Source organism: Musa acuminata, chromosome BXJ1-11, assembly GCF_036884655.1.
Source record: "Musa acuminata AAA Group cultivar baxijiao chromosome BXJ1-11, Cavendish_Baxijiao_AAA, whole genome shotgun sequence".
NCBI classification, from domain to species: Eukaryota; Viridiplantae; Streptophyta; class Magnoliopsida; order Zingiberales; family Musaceae; genus Musa; species Musa acuminata.
In genome coordinates, this window is record NC_088337.1 from 30,955,832 (window position 1) to 30,972,775 (window position 16,944).

At 37.3% G+C, this 16,944-nt stretch overlaps 3 protein-coding genes across 6 annotated transcripts; 2 read left to right on the top strand and 1 right to left on the bottom strand.

Annotated features, from left to right (window-relative positions):
* Window positions 1-5,558: 5,558 nt before the first annotated feature.
* Window positions 5,559-6,567, top strand: LOC135596656 (WEB family protein At1g75720-like). The gene is made up of 2 exons (XM_065088719.1): window positions 5,559-5,839; window positions 5,933-6,567. Exons 1-2 carry the CDS (start codon window positions 5,711-5,713, stop codon window positions 6,446-6,448), a joined length of 645 nt encoding a protein of 214 aa, XP_064944791.1. The 5' UTR covers window positions 5,559-5,710; the 3' UTR covers window positions 6,449-6,567.
* A 361-nt stretch (window positions 6,568-6,928) lies between these two features.
* Window positions 6,929-12,491, bottom strand: LOC103972149 (putative HVA22-like protein g). Of its 4 annotated transcripts, XM_009386364.3 has the most exons (8): window positions 12,336-12,491; window positions 12,072-12,142; window positions 10,340-10,420; window positions 10,127-10,225; window positions 9,971-10,027; window positions 9,816-9,879; window positions 9,521-9,739; window positions 6,929-7,771 (listed from the first exon to the last, which is right to left on the bottom strand). In XM_009386364.3, exons 3-8 carry the CDS (start codon window positions 10,369-10,371, stop codon window positions 7,376-7,378), a joined length of 867 nt encoding a protein of 288 aa, XP_009384639.2. In that variant the 5' UTR covers window positions 10,372-10,420; window positions 12,072-12,142; window positions 12,336-12,491; the 3' UTR covers window positions 6,929-7,375. The 4 variants fall into 4 exon arrangements, with proteins under 4 accessions (XP_009384639.2, XP_018675660.2, XP_009384640.2 ...); XM_018820115.2 differs by lacking the exon at window positions 9,971-10,027; XM_009386365.3 differs by lacking the exons at window positions 12,072-12,142; window positions 12,336-12,491 and adding an exon at window positions 10,669-10,987 and having other exon boundaries at window positions 6,929-7,768.
* Window positions 12,492-12,876: 385 nt separating this feature from the next.
* LOC135584815 (actin cytoskeleton-regulatory complex protein PAN1-like) lies at window positions 12,877-16,668 on the top strand. Its single transcript, XM_065090887.1, has 7 exons — window positions 12,877-13,063; window positions 13,164-13,195; window positions 14,804-14,901; window positions 15,005-15,087; window positions 15,333-15,410; window positions 15,504-15,599; window positions 16,086-16,668. Exons 1-7 carry the CDS (start codon window positions 12,956-12,958, stop codon window positions 16,362-16,364), a joined length of 774 nt encoding a protein of 257 aa, XP_064946959.1. The 5' UTR covers window positions 12,877-12,955; the 3' UTR covers window positions 16,365-16,668.
* Window positions 16,669-16,944: the final 276 nt, after the last annotated feature.

The following is a 16,944-nucleotide window of genomic DNA, read 5'->3' on the forward strand; positions in this document are numbered from 1 at the left end:
CAGGCTTCTCATGCAGGATTCAAACTCTAAAGTAATGACGATGTAGTTATCTCAGAAAGAAACATAATCTTGTTTGCTCGTACGATTAAACACTTGAGATGTTTCTCATAAGCTTTGTAGTTCTCAAGTTATATTTGGGAGATGGCATGGTACAAACAACTTGTGAGAAACATGAATATTATATTTTTTTTCTACCGAGAACATACAAATTCTTTAGAACTTTTTCGTTGAAGATACAACACAAAGCATACACTTAGAAGTTACAGGATTTCATTTGTTGATAGACACACATATTTTGTTTTCATATCTTCTTCCCATATGTGCTCAGTTTGTGCATTCCACACATCATCCAACACTAATCTAAATCTAGTGTCGATAGTCATCATCTTCACTTTCATGTTATAAATCAGCTTTAAGATAATAACTTTTCCAATACCTCCTATGCCAACTTGAACAAGATCGGAGCATCCTTCTGTTCTTGTACTTGCATAAGACCCTAAGATCATGAAGCTCTCATCATTCTGGTCTCTTCTGCTCGACATTCAGGCTTGTTAAACGTTGGAGCTGTTGTTCAAGACCTTCCTGCAACAGTAACATAAAGCATTCTTTTCCCTGCTTGAGTTCTATCAACCATATAGAAATAAAGGACCATAAACTAAGCATAAGAGGGCAAATGAGTACCTTTTTGCAATGTTGCTGCGACTATTCTCTTTCATTCTTCTTCACATCCAATGTTGGGTTTGGTTGGTGATGATTTATAGCCGTGTCTTCCTTCTTAATATCCAGAACGCTGTGGGCATCAGAATTGTCTGGGCGATGTCGACTCGGCCTTTATTTTCTCCAAATCTCTGGAACACTATGGGTAGCGGAATTGTTTGATAAGTTTAATGGCGTTAACGCGTGGCCTCTGTGCAATGTGACTCAGCCTGCACTACGGGCAAAGAAACGACCAAAGAGAGAGAGAGGATAGATTCTCTTCCTGGTGCCGGGACAAAGCAAAATACAAGCTTAAGCTCGTGACGCGTTGCTTCAGGAAGACGCTCAAGTAGATTCTTCCTTCAGCATGAAGAAACAAGGATTCCCTTTCAATGACAACTCAAAATAAGAACGAGTGAGTTCCTCTAAAAAAACCTCTAATCTACTATCTATGAATAAGAACGAGTGACCTACTCTAAAAGTAAAAGGAACAGAAGAAAGTTATAAAAGTAATACTGAAAAAAAAGCCGACACTACATATTTTTAGGATGAATTTTCTAAAAAAATCCTCTTTAGACTTTTTAAGAAATGTTTCATTTTTCTGAAAAAAAGTTTATTGTTGACAACCCCTTTTGCCATTGCTAATTTCCTTGCTATTGACGGTCTCCCTGAAAAATAATAAAATATAATTTTATTATTTTTCATCTTTCGATTATTAATCTTATTCTTTTATTTTCATAATCCCTTAATGTCACTCATCACTTGTCGCCCTCTTGACACAGTTGGCCACTCACGATTAGAGAAAAACGATGAGAGAATTTATGTCTGTTTGTGTCTAATTACATATGTTTGTGTCTTATGACATCGCTCGCGATTAGGAGAAGAAGAAGAAAGGAAAAAGAGAAAGATGATAAGAGCATTTACGTCTATATGATATTATTAGGCATCGCCCATGATTAAAAGAGGAAGAATGAAAAAAAAAAGGGAGAGATGAGGGTATTTACATCCACTAGTAGAGGGGTATCTTGGAAATATTATAAGGTCTTAAAATGAGATTGTAAGTAGCAAAAAGAGATGATCAATAGAATTCTCCTTTTCAAAGGAGATTATGATGCCTTGATGTCTACTAACGTTGCTTGCCATTAGGAGGAGAAGAATAAGAAGAGGAATAAGGGAAAGATGAGGAGGGCATTTATGTCTATTAGTAGAGGGGTATCTTCGAAATATTAAAAGGTCTTAAGCTGAGATCGTAAATAGTAAAATTGGGTTACCAATAGAATTTCCCTTTTCAACTCCTTTTTACTATTGACAATCTTATTTTAAAAAAAATTAATATTTTCAAAATATATTTTTGTAAATGGACATAAATGCTTCACCTCTTTATTCTTCTTTTTCCTTTTGCTCTTTCTTCTCCCTTAGACAGCATGAGGGGATGGTGAACGAGATCGAACAATATCTAGCAATGAGCGACGTCGGCTGCGACAATGAGTAGATGAGCGACGTCGGCTGCGACAATGAGTAGATGAAATTAGGGGTTGAGGAAAAAAAAAAGGGATGCGGGGGTGGGGGGGGGGGTAAGATTGATAATTGAGGACAATAACAATGAGTAGATGAAATTAGAGGTTGAGAAAAAAAAAGGGTGGGGTAAGATTGATAATTGAGGACAATAACAATAACAAAATCATAAGTCTCAAACTATTTGGGGTTACCTATATAGATCTTTTGGTATCATTTAGATATGTAAAAAATAATATATTTAGTTAAGTTCAAAGTACCTAAATCTTTATTTATAATTTATGTTAAAATCTTTTTAGGTCTTCTTCCACTTCTCATCGTATCGCTAACATTAATTATTTCATTTCTTCTGACTATTGCATGGTCTCCAAACCACATGCTCATACCATCCGCAATGATTTTCTCGTATCTTATCTTTTATTGAAACGATACATAGTTGTTGACGAATAAAAGTATTTCTTTTCCTATTTTTTCTAATAATTCTGTACATCAATTTTAACATTTTCATCTCGGATAATCTAAAATCTTTAGTTCCTAAAATTTGCCTCAATAATATTATAATTAACTCATGTTTATAATTAACTAAAATAATATTATTAGGAAATAACATACATTTATTATGTAAGTAACTAATAAGTTCATCCATTATCAATATGAAAAATGTAAGACCTTAAAATGAATCCTTAATGTAATCCTATTCTAATAGAAAACTCACTAAACACACTCTATAAATTTAACACTCTGTAGATTTAACATTAGTAGTTACATTATCATACATATCTTTAATAATATTAATATAATTAATAGTTATATATATTTTTTTCTAAAATTCACTATAATAAATATTTAGGAATACTATCACAAGCCTTATCTAAGTTAATAAAAACCATATGTAAATATTTTTTTCCCTATATTTTTTCATTAATTATCTTGATAAATAAATAGCTTGTATAGTTGACTTCCATGTATAAAACCAAATTGGATTTGAAAGATAATTAAGGATTCTAAATAGTAAAATAATATTTTATTATTTTTAGGGATTCTCATTAATAAGGGATTGCTAATAGTGAAAAAGGGTTGCCATTAGTAAGCCTCTTTCATAATTCTCTAACAATATATTTTTTTATTTAATACCTTTAATATCCTTATCCATATATCCCTTTTTCCTTCCTTTCCCTTTTACATTATGTCTTAGTGTTTTAAGTAATACTAAAAAATACTATAATATGGTATAAAAATATTATAATATAATATTCTTGTTCCACATCATAATGTTTTCCTTGATGTTCTTGAAAACACTGTAATACAATACAAAAACACTATAAACATAATATTTTTTATAAAATTTGTATAATTTCTTATTGTGTTACAATATTTTCATGGTATTATTAAAAATACTATAACACAATATAAAAATACTATAACTGGACTGGTTCACATTATGAACCAGTCCACAGGAAAAAAGAGGAAAAAGGGATAGGTGGCTAGTTGTCAAGTCAAAGATATTTAAGATATTAGACAAAAAAAAAAAGAGATATTGTTAGGAAATTCTAAATATGAAGGGCACTTCCCAAAAAAGCTAAAAAGAGGTTTTTCTGATAATTCATCCATTTTTATAAAAAAAATTGGGATATTCATCACTAAATTGGAAATGTTTTTTAAAGGCTCCATGTATACCATCTCTCACTCTCTGTGAGAAATTTCCTGTTGTCCACATGTAACTATCTTATTTTTTTAGTGTAATAGAAGTAGCCCTACTATTTGTATATGCTGCTCATCAATTTTTCTTATTTTTCGAGGTCCAAAATAGGTTATTTACATCTAATCTCCTGTTCAGATTGAAGTGTTTTATTGAGAGGAAATCATACTATTCACTAGAACTGTTTTAGTTGGTTGTAATGGAGTCTTATGTTGCTATTCTACAAAGTAAGCCAACTCATGATATCTGTCTCCGGCAAAAGGTTATATGCATCAGATTTGTAGAGAAGCAAACTTAGTTGCAAGGCATATTATCCGTCTTGATATTGCATTCCCTCAATTATTCTATTTTTTCCTCCATCCTGTCTACTGTCCCCTCATAATTCCTCTACAAAAGTTTGCTGCTGTTCTAACACCACATTGCTAAAGCAGAGGAGTTTCTAAAGAAGGGTAATTGCTTCTGAATTAGGTAATTAATTAAAACATATGACTTGATGCAAGTCATTCGTTGAGCGAGGTAAGCATGCCACAAGGACAAGCACCAAATGCAATAATCGTCGACAAAGTAGATCTGAACCACAGCAATCAAATGAAAACTTAATGCGATAGAATGAATCACTTACCAAGTGCCCAGCCCCCGAATTCTTCTGCAGAGCTTTGAGATCATCTTGGAAATCCGAGGACGCCATCCGCTCTGCATCACAAGCACACAAGCAAAACAACAAATAACTTGTCAGCATGTCATTTGTTGAGCGTGGTATTCATACCACAAGGACAAGCACCAAATGCAATAATCACACAAATTAGACCTAGACCACGGCAATCAAATGAAACTTAATGCGATAGAATGAATCACTTCCTCGTCACTTACCGAGAGCGCAGCCCCCAAATTCTTCGGCAGAGCTTTTAGATCGTCTTGACGCCATCACAGATTTGTCCGCTCTGCATCACGAACACACAAGCAAAACAACAAATAACTTGTGAGCGTGAACCCACGGAGAGCCTCGTCTCGGCGGCGATCGCGACGGCGGTCATCAACCAAGAAAAGGAGAAAGCGCAAACGCATATGTGAACGATCCGACGGGGGAGGAGGGAAGGGACCAGAGAGCCACTGTTCTCGAGACTGGGATCGAGATCGAGACAGAGAGAACAGGGCTTATTTATAATACCCGGAGGCGGTTTTATTTGGGCCAGCTTGAGTTGGGCCGATTTGGGCTGCGGTGGGACCGGCTTGGGTCCAATCTAACTTCAACAGATCAGCCAAGTGGCGAGGAAATATTATGTGCAACCTTCTTGACAAGAGCATCCACTTTTGATTGCTTCCTCCACAACTCATTCCAAACTCTCTTCACATTCATCTCATTAATTAATTAGTATTTTATAGTTGATTTCTTTTTTCTGAGAACAAAAGAAGGGGAAAAGAAAAATCTTTGATCCTCCCACCAAATTTGCCTCTCGCTCACTCCATTAGGTGGTGCATCTCTTTCTCTCCCCACCATTGCATGTGATATGGTCCATCAGATCTCTCAAACTTGGATCATCTTCCACCCGGTAGAAGAGTCTTCTCCACCAGCTTATAGAATAACAGTGAAGTGGACGCGAAGTAACGAAGCACACTATCATTTCATTATCCCCTTAAGCAAATCCACCTCCCTTCCTTCTCCAACAACAGCCCCACTTCTCCCCCACCATCGCTCTACCATCGCAAACCTTCTACTGCATGTTAGCTTCGTCTATCTACTTATAAATCCATCGATACAAGCTGCTGCATGCGCTGCCACTGCTGGAGAAGCTTGAGAACATGGAGAGCGGAGAAGGTGGCAGAGTCGAGATCGACACGAGTGCGCCGTTTGGGTCCGTGAAGGAGGCCGTCATGCTCTTCGGAGAAAGGGTGTTGGCCGGCGAGGTCTACGCAAATCGGCTCAACGAGGTCTCATGCTCTTCTCTCGTTTCCTTTGTCAAAGCTTGCATCCTTGTAATGAAGGCTTCAAATAGCGTAAGCAGCTTCTTCCTTTGTCGATAGATTCGTGCCGCAGCAAACAGGAAGGAGAATGAACGCCCGAGTCTTGGATCCGTGATCGCTGAACTAGAAGATACGAAGCAGAACCTTGAGAAGGCGAAGGAGGAGAGATCGAAGATGGTGAGTTGCCTCACTTCCCTCGCGGAAGAGCTGGAGAGGACGAAGATGGAGCTGAAGCAGCTGAAAGCCGGAGAGCACGAGAGGAAGGTCAAAGACATAGAGATCGAGGACGTGAAGTTCGTGGAGAAGGCAGATCAGGTCGGGGTGGCTACGCCGAGCGGCGGACGCGAGCTGGAGTTCCGAAAGCGACGGTACGTCACGTTCGCCAATCCTCCATCCCTGGCGCGCGTCCTGAGCGCGGAGGAGCAGGTGTTGGAGAGGCAGTTCTCGGTGGCGAAGGAGAACGCACCGGGGAAGAAGAAAAAGAAGTCATTCATGCCTTGGATCGCAACGCTGTTCACAGGGAAGAAGGATCGTCGTCAAGGCAGTGCCGCGTTTGGTAGGACCGGGGGATTATAAAGTGTATGATTGGGGTTTGTGCATGCATGTCTGCAGATGTGTCCAAATAACGATAGACTTACATTTTCCTTTTTGATGAATGATAATTTTTCTTCGGAAGAAATATACACATTGGTTGATTCAAACACTCTCTTTTAGTGGCAGCAGATATGGTTTCTTGAAATCAACATGATCCCATTAATTACAAGTATTTGCCAAATTACATCTATTGTGTTGTCATAGGAAACTCTATGTGCAAAGATAACAGCCACCGACACATGGTAATGATTCCCTCATGACCACCCTTGTAGATTCTTGACCAACCTGTAAGTGTCGGACTACACGGCAAGAATCAATTATTTGACGGCAAGTAGTGTTGTAAATGTTGACTAATATAAACATATTTCATGGGATTCTAAGGGAAGTGTATATCACAGCACGCAAGCATTGTTTATTCAGATCCTACTCTATAAATAAAATTCCAAAACGAACAAATGCCCATCAAATGTAATAAGCACGCTAACATTGACACAAATCCTTCGATGTGCTAATTAATAGCGCAATATGGAAATTAATTACAAGGCACAGTAAAGCAAACAAGCATTCGGCAGCAGTGCAACCTATAGAAGAAACCCACACAATCACAAACTCCAAATAGTTAATGAGTTTGATTCATGAGAAAGCAGATCGTCCATCGCTACATTTGTATCACACGTTCTTTCCCAGTTTGTTGATCCTCAAACTGTCATATTTGTGCTCCTCAGGACTCCTTTCCGCCTCTGGAGACGATCCTTTGCTTCATTATAATGTCACCAAGCATCGTCATTGCTGAAACAATCAAAGAACACAATCTACTTGTCTGCTAACAGCAGTCTCACGATGTTTCCAAGTTATTTACAGCAGTCTCAACATCATTTCCCAATATGGATGAAAAATCAAGGAATAGTCTTAAGGGGCTGAAGGACCAGAAGTAGCAGCTCGCTTTCTCAGTCTGGAACGGGTCACACGGATAGCCTCTTCAATAGGTGTCTCTTGGACGGGACAATTAGGGTCATCCTCAGGTTTCTCCTTGTCCATGACATTGGCCGCTCCAACCTGCAATCCTTCCCTTTTGCTTGTTGGCGGCTGAAGGTCACTGGTTGCAGGATTGGGTTGAATGGGAAGGCCCGATGAAGATGGGAGCTGGGCAACAGACTGTGGTGGAGGAACACCTGCCTTTAAGGGTTTTTGAGGTTGCCTCCTTGTGGGACTGGAAGGTACAATTTTAGGTTGCTTAAGTTGCTCAGTGGGCTCACAAGAAGTTCCTGTTGATGTTGTTCGACCGATCTGTTGTGGTGCTTGCTGCTGCCATGCAACATGATTTACATCGGTATAAACAAAAGCATGGCTAGATGTTGTTGTTGCTAAACAAAGAAAAACTATGGACCCTCAGTTATCACTAGATGATAATTGTACCAAAATGAAATTTAAACCAAATGGGACCTATTAACTACGTCCACTCAACAACATATTAGCTATTATAGCTGACTATTAGTCAAAGCTAGCTATTTCCATGTTTCATGATTATGCTGGCTCATGCATGTATTAGAAGCATCGAGACATGAGACCTGCTTTTGAACCTACCAATTTACCAACTCTCGACAAATAGAGTAGTTAATTAACCAAAAATGTGATCAAACTACTCAAAATCCTTATGATTGGCTCATCCATATCAATTTGGGCAGATGCTCTATGATTTTGAGCAGATGCAATGAGAATCAACTCTTGATTGTGATTGCTCACATTTATACAAAAAAATCAATGAATATACCTCTAGTTACCCCCCAGATGAAGATATTTATCAATGTTGGAATTATTAAAGTAGATGCTACAAAAACTTGTTCTGATCCTTTAATGATGAAGTGCTATGTCAATCAATATTTTGGATCTATTCCTTTGGGAATAAATACCAAGATATTATTAAAGTAGATGTTAATAATTCTTCAGAAACTGAAGGATTAAAAATACTTTATAGAGTCCAATCTTCCAGTCTTGCACATTTGGAGAAAGGTATTCACAGAAATATCTAATTGATACAAAAAAGAAAATTGTTGGAAACAAGATAATAAAAACTGCAGCAAGATACTATTATGCAGTTGTACAAGATTAAAGATGAAATGCATGACTCCATAGTTACTAGGATGGAAATTGGACCACCACCTCTAGATACTTACATATCTTGATGTAAGATGGTTTGGACCAGCTAGATTTTCATTGATGGTCAACTACACTAGAGATTTTTGCATGTAAAGTCAATCAAGATAAAGCTAAAACAAAACAATATGTTTTTTAAATTAAAATATTTGAAATTTTAAATCGAATTTCACATCAATAACATGTTTTCAGAAAAAACCTGTATAGAGCACATGAAATAATTTTACCAAGAAAAATTAAAGGAAATAATTTAAGAAAGCCACCATGAGACATGCAATGCATTGACAGCAGTCAACAATTATGAAGAAGACAAAACATAGATAATGACTGGACAAAAAAAGTGAGCAAATGAAAAGATCCATTATGTGATAGCATGATCAGAAATATAAAATAAATTTAAGAGAAGTAACTACCAAGGAGAACATTCAACCAGTCTCCCTTCAGGAGTGTCTCAGACATGACACTTCGATGTAGGAGAACCATGCACCATATCATTGGCTAACAATTCTTATTACTATGCCATTACTCAATCAACTGTTATATCAAGAACTTATTTTTCTTTACATGCTTTATTCACACTATTAATAGAACTTTCCAACAATATAAAATATGAAAAACCATAAAATTCTACATGAAAATAGATCTAGATCACTCAAAACTTACTTTATAGTTAAGTTAGTAAATTTCACAATTCATCTATATTTTAAGCAACAATAAAACTCAAACTAGACTCTCATTTGGCCCTCTGAGATACAATTTTATAATCCAACTGTGGCACAACACTTGGCTTTTTAGTTCGTATTATAATAGGTTGGCAATCCATTAATTGATAATCTCTAGATCAGGATTCGAATGAGGGATTCCCATGAGCTAAAAAGATAGAATGGGAAAAGATAGTACCTGAGCAGGGCGAGTTCTTGATGATTGTGAGGGTGATTGAGAGGCAACATATTGCAGAATTTCAAAAATCCTTGTCTGGCCATAGCTTGCAACCTTCTGGAGATTGAGGACTACAATATCCCCAGCCCTGGTTCTCAGCTCAAGCAAGTTGCGATCTATGTCATTCTCATGCTTTGCGACATATGGTCGAAAGAAAGTTTCATAAACATATGTTGTTCCCTGAACATAAATGAATGTACCCCTAAATTATACTGTTCACTGGATAACACAATGAAATTACCAAAGTGGGTTATACCTTTGTTTTTGGGTACCAGAGATACACGAAGAATGCCAACTTTGCTTCGCCATACATAGGTAACCTTCAAGAAAAGAAACAAGATCCAACATTTGAAAGAAAAGTTACCCGACAAGAGCACAATCATGCATCAGAACCGTGTAGATCCACCATACCATGAAATAAAACTGTCTCCCACTCTCTCAAAGACAGTCAGGGCAGCAACTAAAATCCTAAGAATGTATCACAGAAAAGTTTTCTTTGAACTTGAAAACTCACAGAAGGTTAAAAGAGAAGCATAATGATTCAGCTGACAAGTGACAGGAGCATACCAGTACTGACACCAAAACAGCAACTGCTCAATGTCGGGCTTGTTCAACTCCACGGTTTTGAAGCATTCATAGGCCGGATAAGCATATCCAAGAATCAACCTGTAAACAAATGAGAAGTTGCATACTGCTTCACCCTTCACCCTAGCGCACAATTCGTTCTCAGGTCAACCTAATCACTACAAAATGGTGAGAACCCGGTGCAGATTCACTTACGCAAGGCTGCTGGTTATAAAACTCCCGATCATTTTGACTCCACTAACAACTATTCCCTCGCCCCCTTTGAGCAAATCCCAGCTATAAGATCAAGAAAAAGAAAGAAAGAAAACACAAGCTATTAGACCGAAAAAACAGTTCAAATACAAAGCTAGAAATCTTTAACCTACACGAAGAACGAAACATTCCTAAAATCGACCAGACGCGATGACGAGAAGTAGGGTTTTCAAACAAACGGATACAAGAAAGAAAACGAAGGCGAGAGAAGTGAATCCAGGAAGTATCCTGAGCGAATCATGATGATTGGGGACGGGAAAAAGCACAGATACCTTCGTAAGATCGCTCGAAAGCGAGAGAGTGTGACGCCGCGAATAGCCCCAGACCAGATGGAAGAACCGAATGGATGGATCGATCGAAGGGGAAGACTGCGAGCGACAGGGAGAGGACAGAGTTGAGATTATTTACTTCGTCTTCAGTCCTTTGCCCGCAAGTATTATTCCCAAATCACTTTCAAATGCTCGTCATTGAACTGATAGGCGGATATTAAACGATGGGAAGGACGGATTAAGTCCGCTCGTTAGTGACAGGGGGCGGCCATACGACCGGTTCGGCTCGGACTTCCATCTGTTAAACCGGGTTGGATCGGACGCCGGCCGAGCTGACTCGGATTGAACATTATTAGGCGAAGAGAATTGGGATGAAAAATGACCCTTTTTTTTGTTATTTATATAGGTTGTTATCCGTTAATTCTCTCTTTCTCTTACCTTCCCCAATTATTTTATGAAAAATAACTATATCTGATTTATTATTTTTTAAATATAATTCTTGGGACCCTTTTTGATTTTTCTTAAAAGCATTCCCTTTAGTTTTTATTTGACAATATATTTTAATTCAAAATTTCAAATCTACCACTCAAAAAAAGTTAAATATAATGTTGCCGCTCATTATAATGTTTTTTTTTATCTATTATAATATTTTTGATATATTATGATATTTTGATCATCATAACAAAAATACTATGAAAACTAATTAAAAATATTATAAATGAGTCAAATGAAATTAAGATATACTAACCCATTTGATATATCATACTATAATTTAAATAAATTTTTATAATAATTTATGTATAATATCACCCAAATAATAATCAATTTTTTATAATAATAAAAATATTATAGAAACATGATAAATAATCCGAGTGGACTCCTAACCTCAATCAAAATAAATACAAGCCTAAAAATATAATATCATAATAGCCTACAATTAATAAAATCAAAGAGGAATAATACGATATTGTTTATAGTTTTATAATATTCTCAATACTTAGAAAAAATAAATATTGTAAATGTTATTGAAAAATACTGAACCAAATGAAAATCCTATAAAGGCTCAAAATTGGCGAAAAATAACAAAAAAAATTTGATAAAAGAAGTTGGTGAAAGTTTATTTAGGTATTTTCGAATTAGAAATACTTTTTGAAAAAAAAATATTTTGGATATTTGGGGCCCATTGCGTTGACTCTGATATCCGTTTAAGATGGTCCGTCTGATGTACGAGTTGATCTCACATCAAGAGATCTTAATCTGTTGACCGTCTGATGTACTCTATTTATATCCAATACCACCCAATTCGATGCAACTTTGGGTGGGAGTCAACAGAGTCATTGTCAAGAACATCATTCACCCAAATGCATAAAGAAAAGCATTGAATATATAGAAAATAAATGATTTACCTTTTTGTTTCTACCACCACTTCTTCTCAGAGACCTCGAAATCGTTAACCTTGGCATCATCATCAACATCTCTGCCCATGAAAAGAAATCAAAAATCAAAACCCCAAAGGGAGATGAGCAGAAAGAGCAATCCTTTCCAAGTTGTTAATCTTTAGCTTCCTGATCAAAACCCTAAGAGGGAAGACATTAGAAACGAGAGAAGAATTCGCGATCTCTATCCAAGTAAAACCAGAGAAGAAATCGAGATCGAAATCCAGAGTTCACCTTATAGCATCACTTAGGAGGAGGCAGCGCCGCCACCATCGGCCATCCGCTGCGAAGCTCGACGGATCGGATAAAAGAAGGAGACGAATCGGAGGTGAGTTCGAGTCCGACGGAGGTTGAACGTAGACGGTCAGACGGGGAAGTCTACGCTTTGAAATCCGTGGCTTTTATTTTTTTGGGATCGTGTGGAAGAGTCTACGCTTTGAGATCCGTGTTTTCTTCTTTTAGTTTCTCGGATTGTGAGAAGTAGCGGACACGTGTAGTTGAGGATCTGTCCTCACGGCGCTTTATCGTCTGCCAAAGCTATCAAGTAAACCCTCCAAAGCCGTCCATTTCATCTTCCCTATCATCTCGACCGTCCATCTGATTTGAATCGAATGAACTATCCTGAGATTTATTTGATCAAATCAGACAGACGGTTCAGATGATACAATCCGTTGAGAGAATGAACGGTCTCGATGAGATATTTTCTAACTTTTCTATGCAAGTATTCCGCATAGAAGTGTCAATCGTGAAGCCCGCAGTATTATTTTCCACTCCGCGTGGAGAGTATTTGACGGTGACGTCGACGCCTCCCCTGAGGTCTCCACTTCCCCCCTCGTTTTCGTCCTCGTCTTCCGATGGCTTCTCCTCCCCCTCCTCCACCGACTTCCCACCCCTCGCTGCTGCCCGAGATCGGCCCCGATGGCATCGCCAGAGAGTCCCCCATCATCGCTTACACCGAGAAGGTCCCTATTCTTTTCAGATCTGTCTCTCGCTCCCTACATCGCTTCCGTAACTTTCCCTGTTCGCGCAATTTCTAACGAGAAAGGTTCTTGAATTTCTCAGATCATCGAAGCAGAGCAGCTCCAGCTCAAGAGGTACCCGAATGGAAAAACCCGTATCTCGTTTTTTCCCGGCTTCCGTAACTTTCCCTGTTCTTTTTATTGATTGGTAAATTGTGGACGCCTTTGATGTGTTTGTACGGAAAAGAATGCGAGAATGTCAAAGCATCGAGGTGGGTTGAATACTCTGTGGGTCATTAGGAGTTGCCACCAGATGCGCTTTTGAATTTGGGGAAATAAAGGATATTTCCAATGTTTGTTCGTAAAGAGATCCCACAAGACGTCCGTGAAAAGTTCTTCTTTCTTCTTATGTGATGCATCGTGTTTAGCTTACGGCATTAGTGTTCATATGAATGTACAGCTTATTTTCTTGAGAAACCACCATGTCGCAAGCCTGTGACTGAAGATCCATTGGGGCAATATTGATCTATTGGAGAAACGCAAAGAAACTAGAGTTTGATTTCGTGCAAATTTGATATTATGAGATTTTCCACATTATGTTTTGAGGAGAACAATTACAATGTAAAGCTGGTTTGTAAAGATTTGAGATATTAGAACATGTGAATAAACACTAGCTAGTCTTGCAAGATCTTGAATTGCCTAAAATATTAAGGTGGTTCAGTTTAGAGAAATTTCTCATCAGAGATTGCTTCTCTGAAAACATGAGGATTTTATTATACTTCTCTCTATATGCTTGGATCATACAATGTATAATCATTTTCTGTCATGTTCTTTAGGACCATTAATGATCATGCATTTGTAGGATATACATTCTCCATAGGTTTTTAGATACCTCCTGGATTGAATTGCACCATGGTAACTTTTGGTTGGTGACATTTTCATGGTTTCATTTCATCAATTGTTGTCCCTTTAATATCTGCACACAGGTTGTTCCTGTGGTTTGCAAATAAAACTTCTTGTGTGGCAGATCTAGATATCATGGCTTATGTGATGATAGCCTGAGTCAACCTCAAATAGGGTCAGATCTGTAGGCCCTGTGTGGTCTATAATGTACAATTTCAGTCGTGGGAAGGATAATATCCTGTATACAAAGATAGTATAATATGAGAGAGTTCAAAGACACTTAATTGCCACCTCAGTCCAATCACAAACTAGTGAATTATACATTGTGGAGAGTTGGAGCATCATATTGACTTTTTCCCCAACTGTTGTAGTGATTACTCATGTCATTGACCATCATTTTTTTTACCTGCAACTATATGAAGAGCACAAACTAAATCCGTCTTTCAACAATAACTGGTTAAATCTGATGCATCAACTATCTTGTTTTACAAAACGTATGTCTACTGCTGTTTAATAACCATAAATAAATAAACATGATCATCATTGCAGTTTCTAAATTTGTTAGAGCATCTCCTGCTTTTTTCACCAGGTGAATCGAAACTACTCTTCTGACTATATGCTTATTAGATATGTATAAATATTTTTTTTGGTATAACAGTGCACATCATGCCCAAGAAAAAAAAACACAGTAGTCCCACCTATTAAGTATTCCTAGTATATTATGACAGCTGTGTCTTCTACTCACTTTTTTGTTTTTAATATCAAGGGCCACATTTTTTTTTCCTTAATTTAGTATTCTCTTTATGAGCTCTTCACCAAAGTATTTACCATATGTCTTAGATATATTCAAGAAAATTATTCTAAGATTCGCGAAGTGGAACGTGAGCTAGAGTCTCTTACATTGGAGTTGAAGCTTACAGCTGGGCCAAAAAAAGCAGGTTTTTGCACTTCTAAATTACCTTGGACATTTTTACTTAATTCCTGAAGTGTACCACCTAAATTAGCTCTTTCTCTTTTGTGTTTCTTATCGTGTGCCTAAAGCGCTTGAACACCTGCGAAAGAAGATTGAATTGTCAACTGAGAGGATACATATGGCTAAGCTCAAGGAAGAACAAACAAAAAAGGTTAGTTTCATGTGCTCTTTTTTTGCATAGTTTATGTTTCTTGTCATTACACGATAATATGTTTCCTTGAGGAGACTGCATCAACTAATCAAATTCTACACAAGCCAAAATGGACTTAAATCATGCAACACAATTAGTCAGTTAGCATAAAATTACTTTTAAAATAAGAGATGAAACAAATGTTTCGTTTGCTTTCTTTCTGGTCATCAAGTTATCTTGAAGGATAAACTAATTTGTCACCTTAGGCATGGGAAGCTGCAGTTCAAGCTGTCAAAGATGAGGAGGATATCAAGCAGAAGCTTTGTGATGATCTGAATCAGCTGGTATTTGTTTATTGTTTTCTTTATTGCTAGTTTAGACTTGACATAATTGATGGAACTGCGCTATAGAATTTCATCTTGATGCTCAATGGATAGGTTCAAGAAAGCACAAGTACCCAATATTTAAGGTTGGAGGAGCTAAAAAGACGACTAGAAGCTCTCAACCCTAGCAGGATTTCCTCTGATGTTTCAGTAAGGACCTATTCCCCACTCTGCCAGCTCTATTTATTAAGAATGTTTGCTGCTCTCAGATTCCACTGTCAGAATGGCTATATGTATATATATATATATATATATATATATATATATATATATATATATATATATATATATATATATATATATATATATATATATATATATGACAAACATATATATATATATATATATATATATATATACATATATATACATACATACATACATAAATATATATATATATATATATATATATGTTTGTCATCTTAATTAAAACTGTACAAGACTGTTCTTGATTGCTTAGGAATATACAATATATTGGCTGGATCATGCTCACCAGTGTTGTAAAATTTCAGAATTTGATCTGGGAAATTGAATAGACTGTCTCTTACTGCAACAAACAAAGCTGCACCAATGCAAATTACTTGCTTAAACCGTTTGAGGTGCATGCAAATTGAATTCTCTATGATGTCATGTCAGGATGGGAAGTTGATGCAGCAGATACCAAGCAATGTTATAGCTGCCACAATCACACAGAATCAACCAGTAGAACGAAGAATTCCTGATGCAACTGCTCCTGCAACCAATAAAACCGAGCCAGCTTCAGATGCACGGAACCAACGGCCCGTGGAAGTGAAAGAAAAGAAGAGAACCATGAATTCTGGAAGAGCCAAGGGCAGCATGCTCATGCCAAAGGGAAGGGGACCTTCAGGGTCTGGCTGGACCGGAGCTGGATTTGATGTTGATAGTGGGACATGATGGAGGATTGGTTTCAAGCTCTCTCCATGGCCACTTGAGATTGTGGCTGCATGGTAGGACTTGGAAATTTAATCGAGGTACTGTTCAATCCTCGCTGTTTCTTCAAGGTTCAGTACATGACATTTTTTTTTCCTCTCTCTAAGTCTCTTTTGGTCAATTGGTTGTTCAAAGAAGAATATTTGCTACACATTTGATATCTTGAAAGTCCCACTTTAACGAGAAAGCAAGAGTTGGCTTAATGTATAAGACTTGAACGGCCTACGACTAATGATTTGAGTTTAAACATTCTGCACTTTTTTGGCGAGGTATAGCAGTAGACTGCTTGTACAATTAATGAAGTGTGCAGGTTTTTTGGATTAATATAACGGGTTACACAGCAGTTTCTTTGCAGGCTCCTTACGTTGAACAAGGCACGGAAAGATTTGACTCTCCATGTAAGCATTAAGATCCCTGTTTTTTACCAAAATATTTTTGTGCAACATTAGGAGGATTTTGAGTTGCTTGTGGTTCTTTCAAGAGGAGACTCCAGTTTTATGTGGAACATTGCAATATATTCATCTCCATCTTATTAGTAAATCAT

Excerpts from the sequence above, each read along its gene's own strand:
- LOC135596656 (XM_065088719.1), top strand. The coding sequence starts at position 5,711 with ATGGAGAGCGGAGAAGGTGGCAGAGTCGAGATCGACACGAGTGCGCCG. Across the intron at positions 5,840-5,932 it reads ACGCAAATCGGCTCAACGAG|ATTCGTGCCGCAGCAAACAG; the intron begins GTCTCATGCTCT and ends CTTTGTCGATAG.
- LOC103972149 (XM_009386364.3), bottom strand. The coding sequence starts at position 10,371 with ATGATCGGGAGTTTTATAACCAGCAGCCTTGC. Across the intron at positions 10,028-10,126 it reads CTGTTTTGGTGTCAGTACTG|GATTTTAGTTGCTGCCCTGA; the intron begins GTATGCTCCTGT and ends ATACATTCTTAG. Across the intron at positions 9,740-9,815 it reads TCTGGTACCCAAAAACAAAG|GGAACAACATATGTTTATGA; the intron begins GTATAACCCACT and ends ATTTATGTTCAG.
- LOC135584815 (XM_065090887.1), top strand. The coding sequence starts at position 12,956 with ATGGCTTCTCCTCCCCCTCCTCCACCGACTTCCCACCCCTCGCTGCTG. Across the intron at positions 13,196-14,803 it reads GAGCAGCTCCAGCTCAAGAG|ATATATTCAAGAAAATTATT; the intron begins GTACCCGAATGG and ends CATATGTCTTAG. Across the intron at positions 15,411-15,503 it reads GTGATGATCTGAATCAGCTG|GTTCAAGAAAGCACAAGTAC; the intron begins GTATTTGTTTAT and ends CTCAATGGATAG.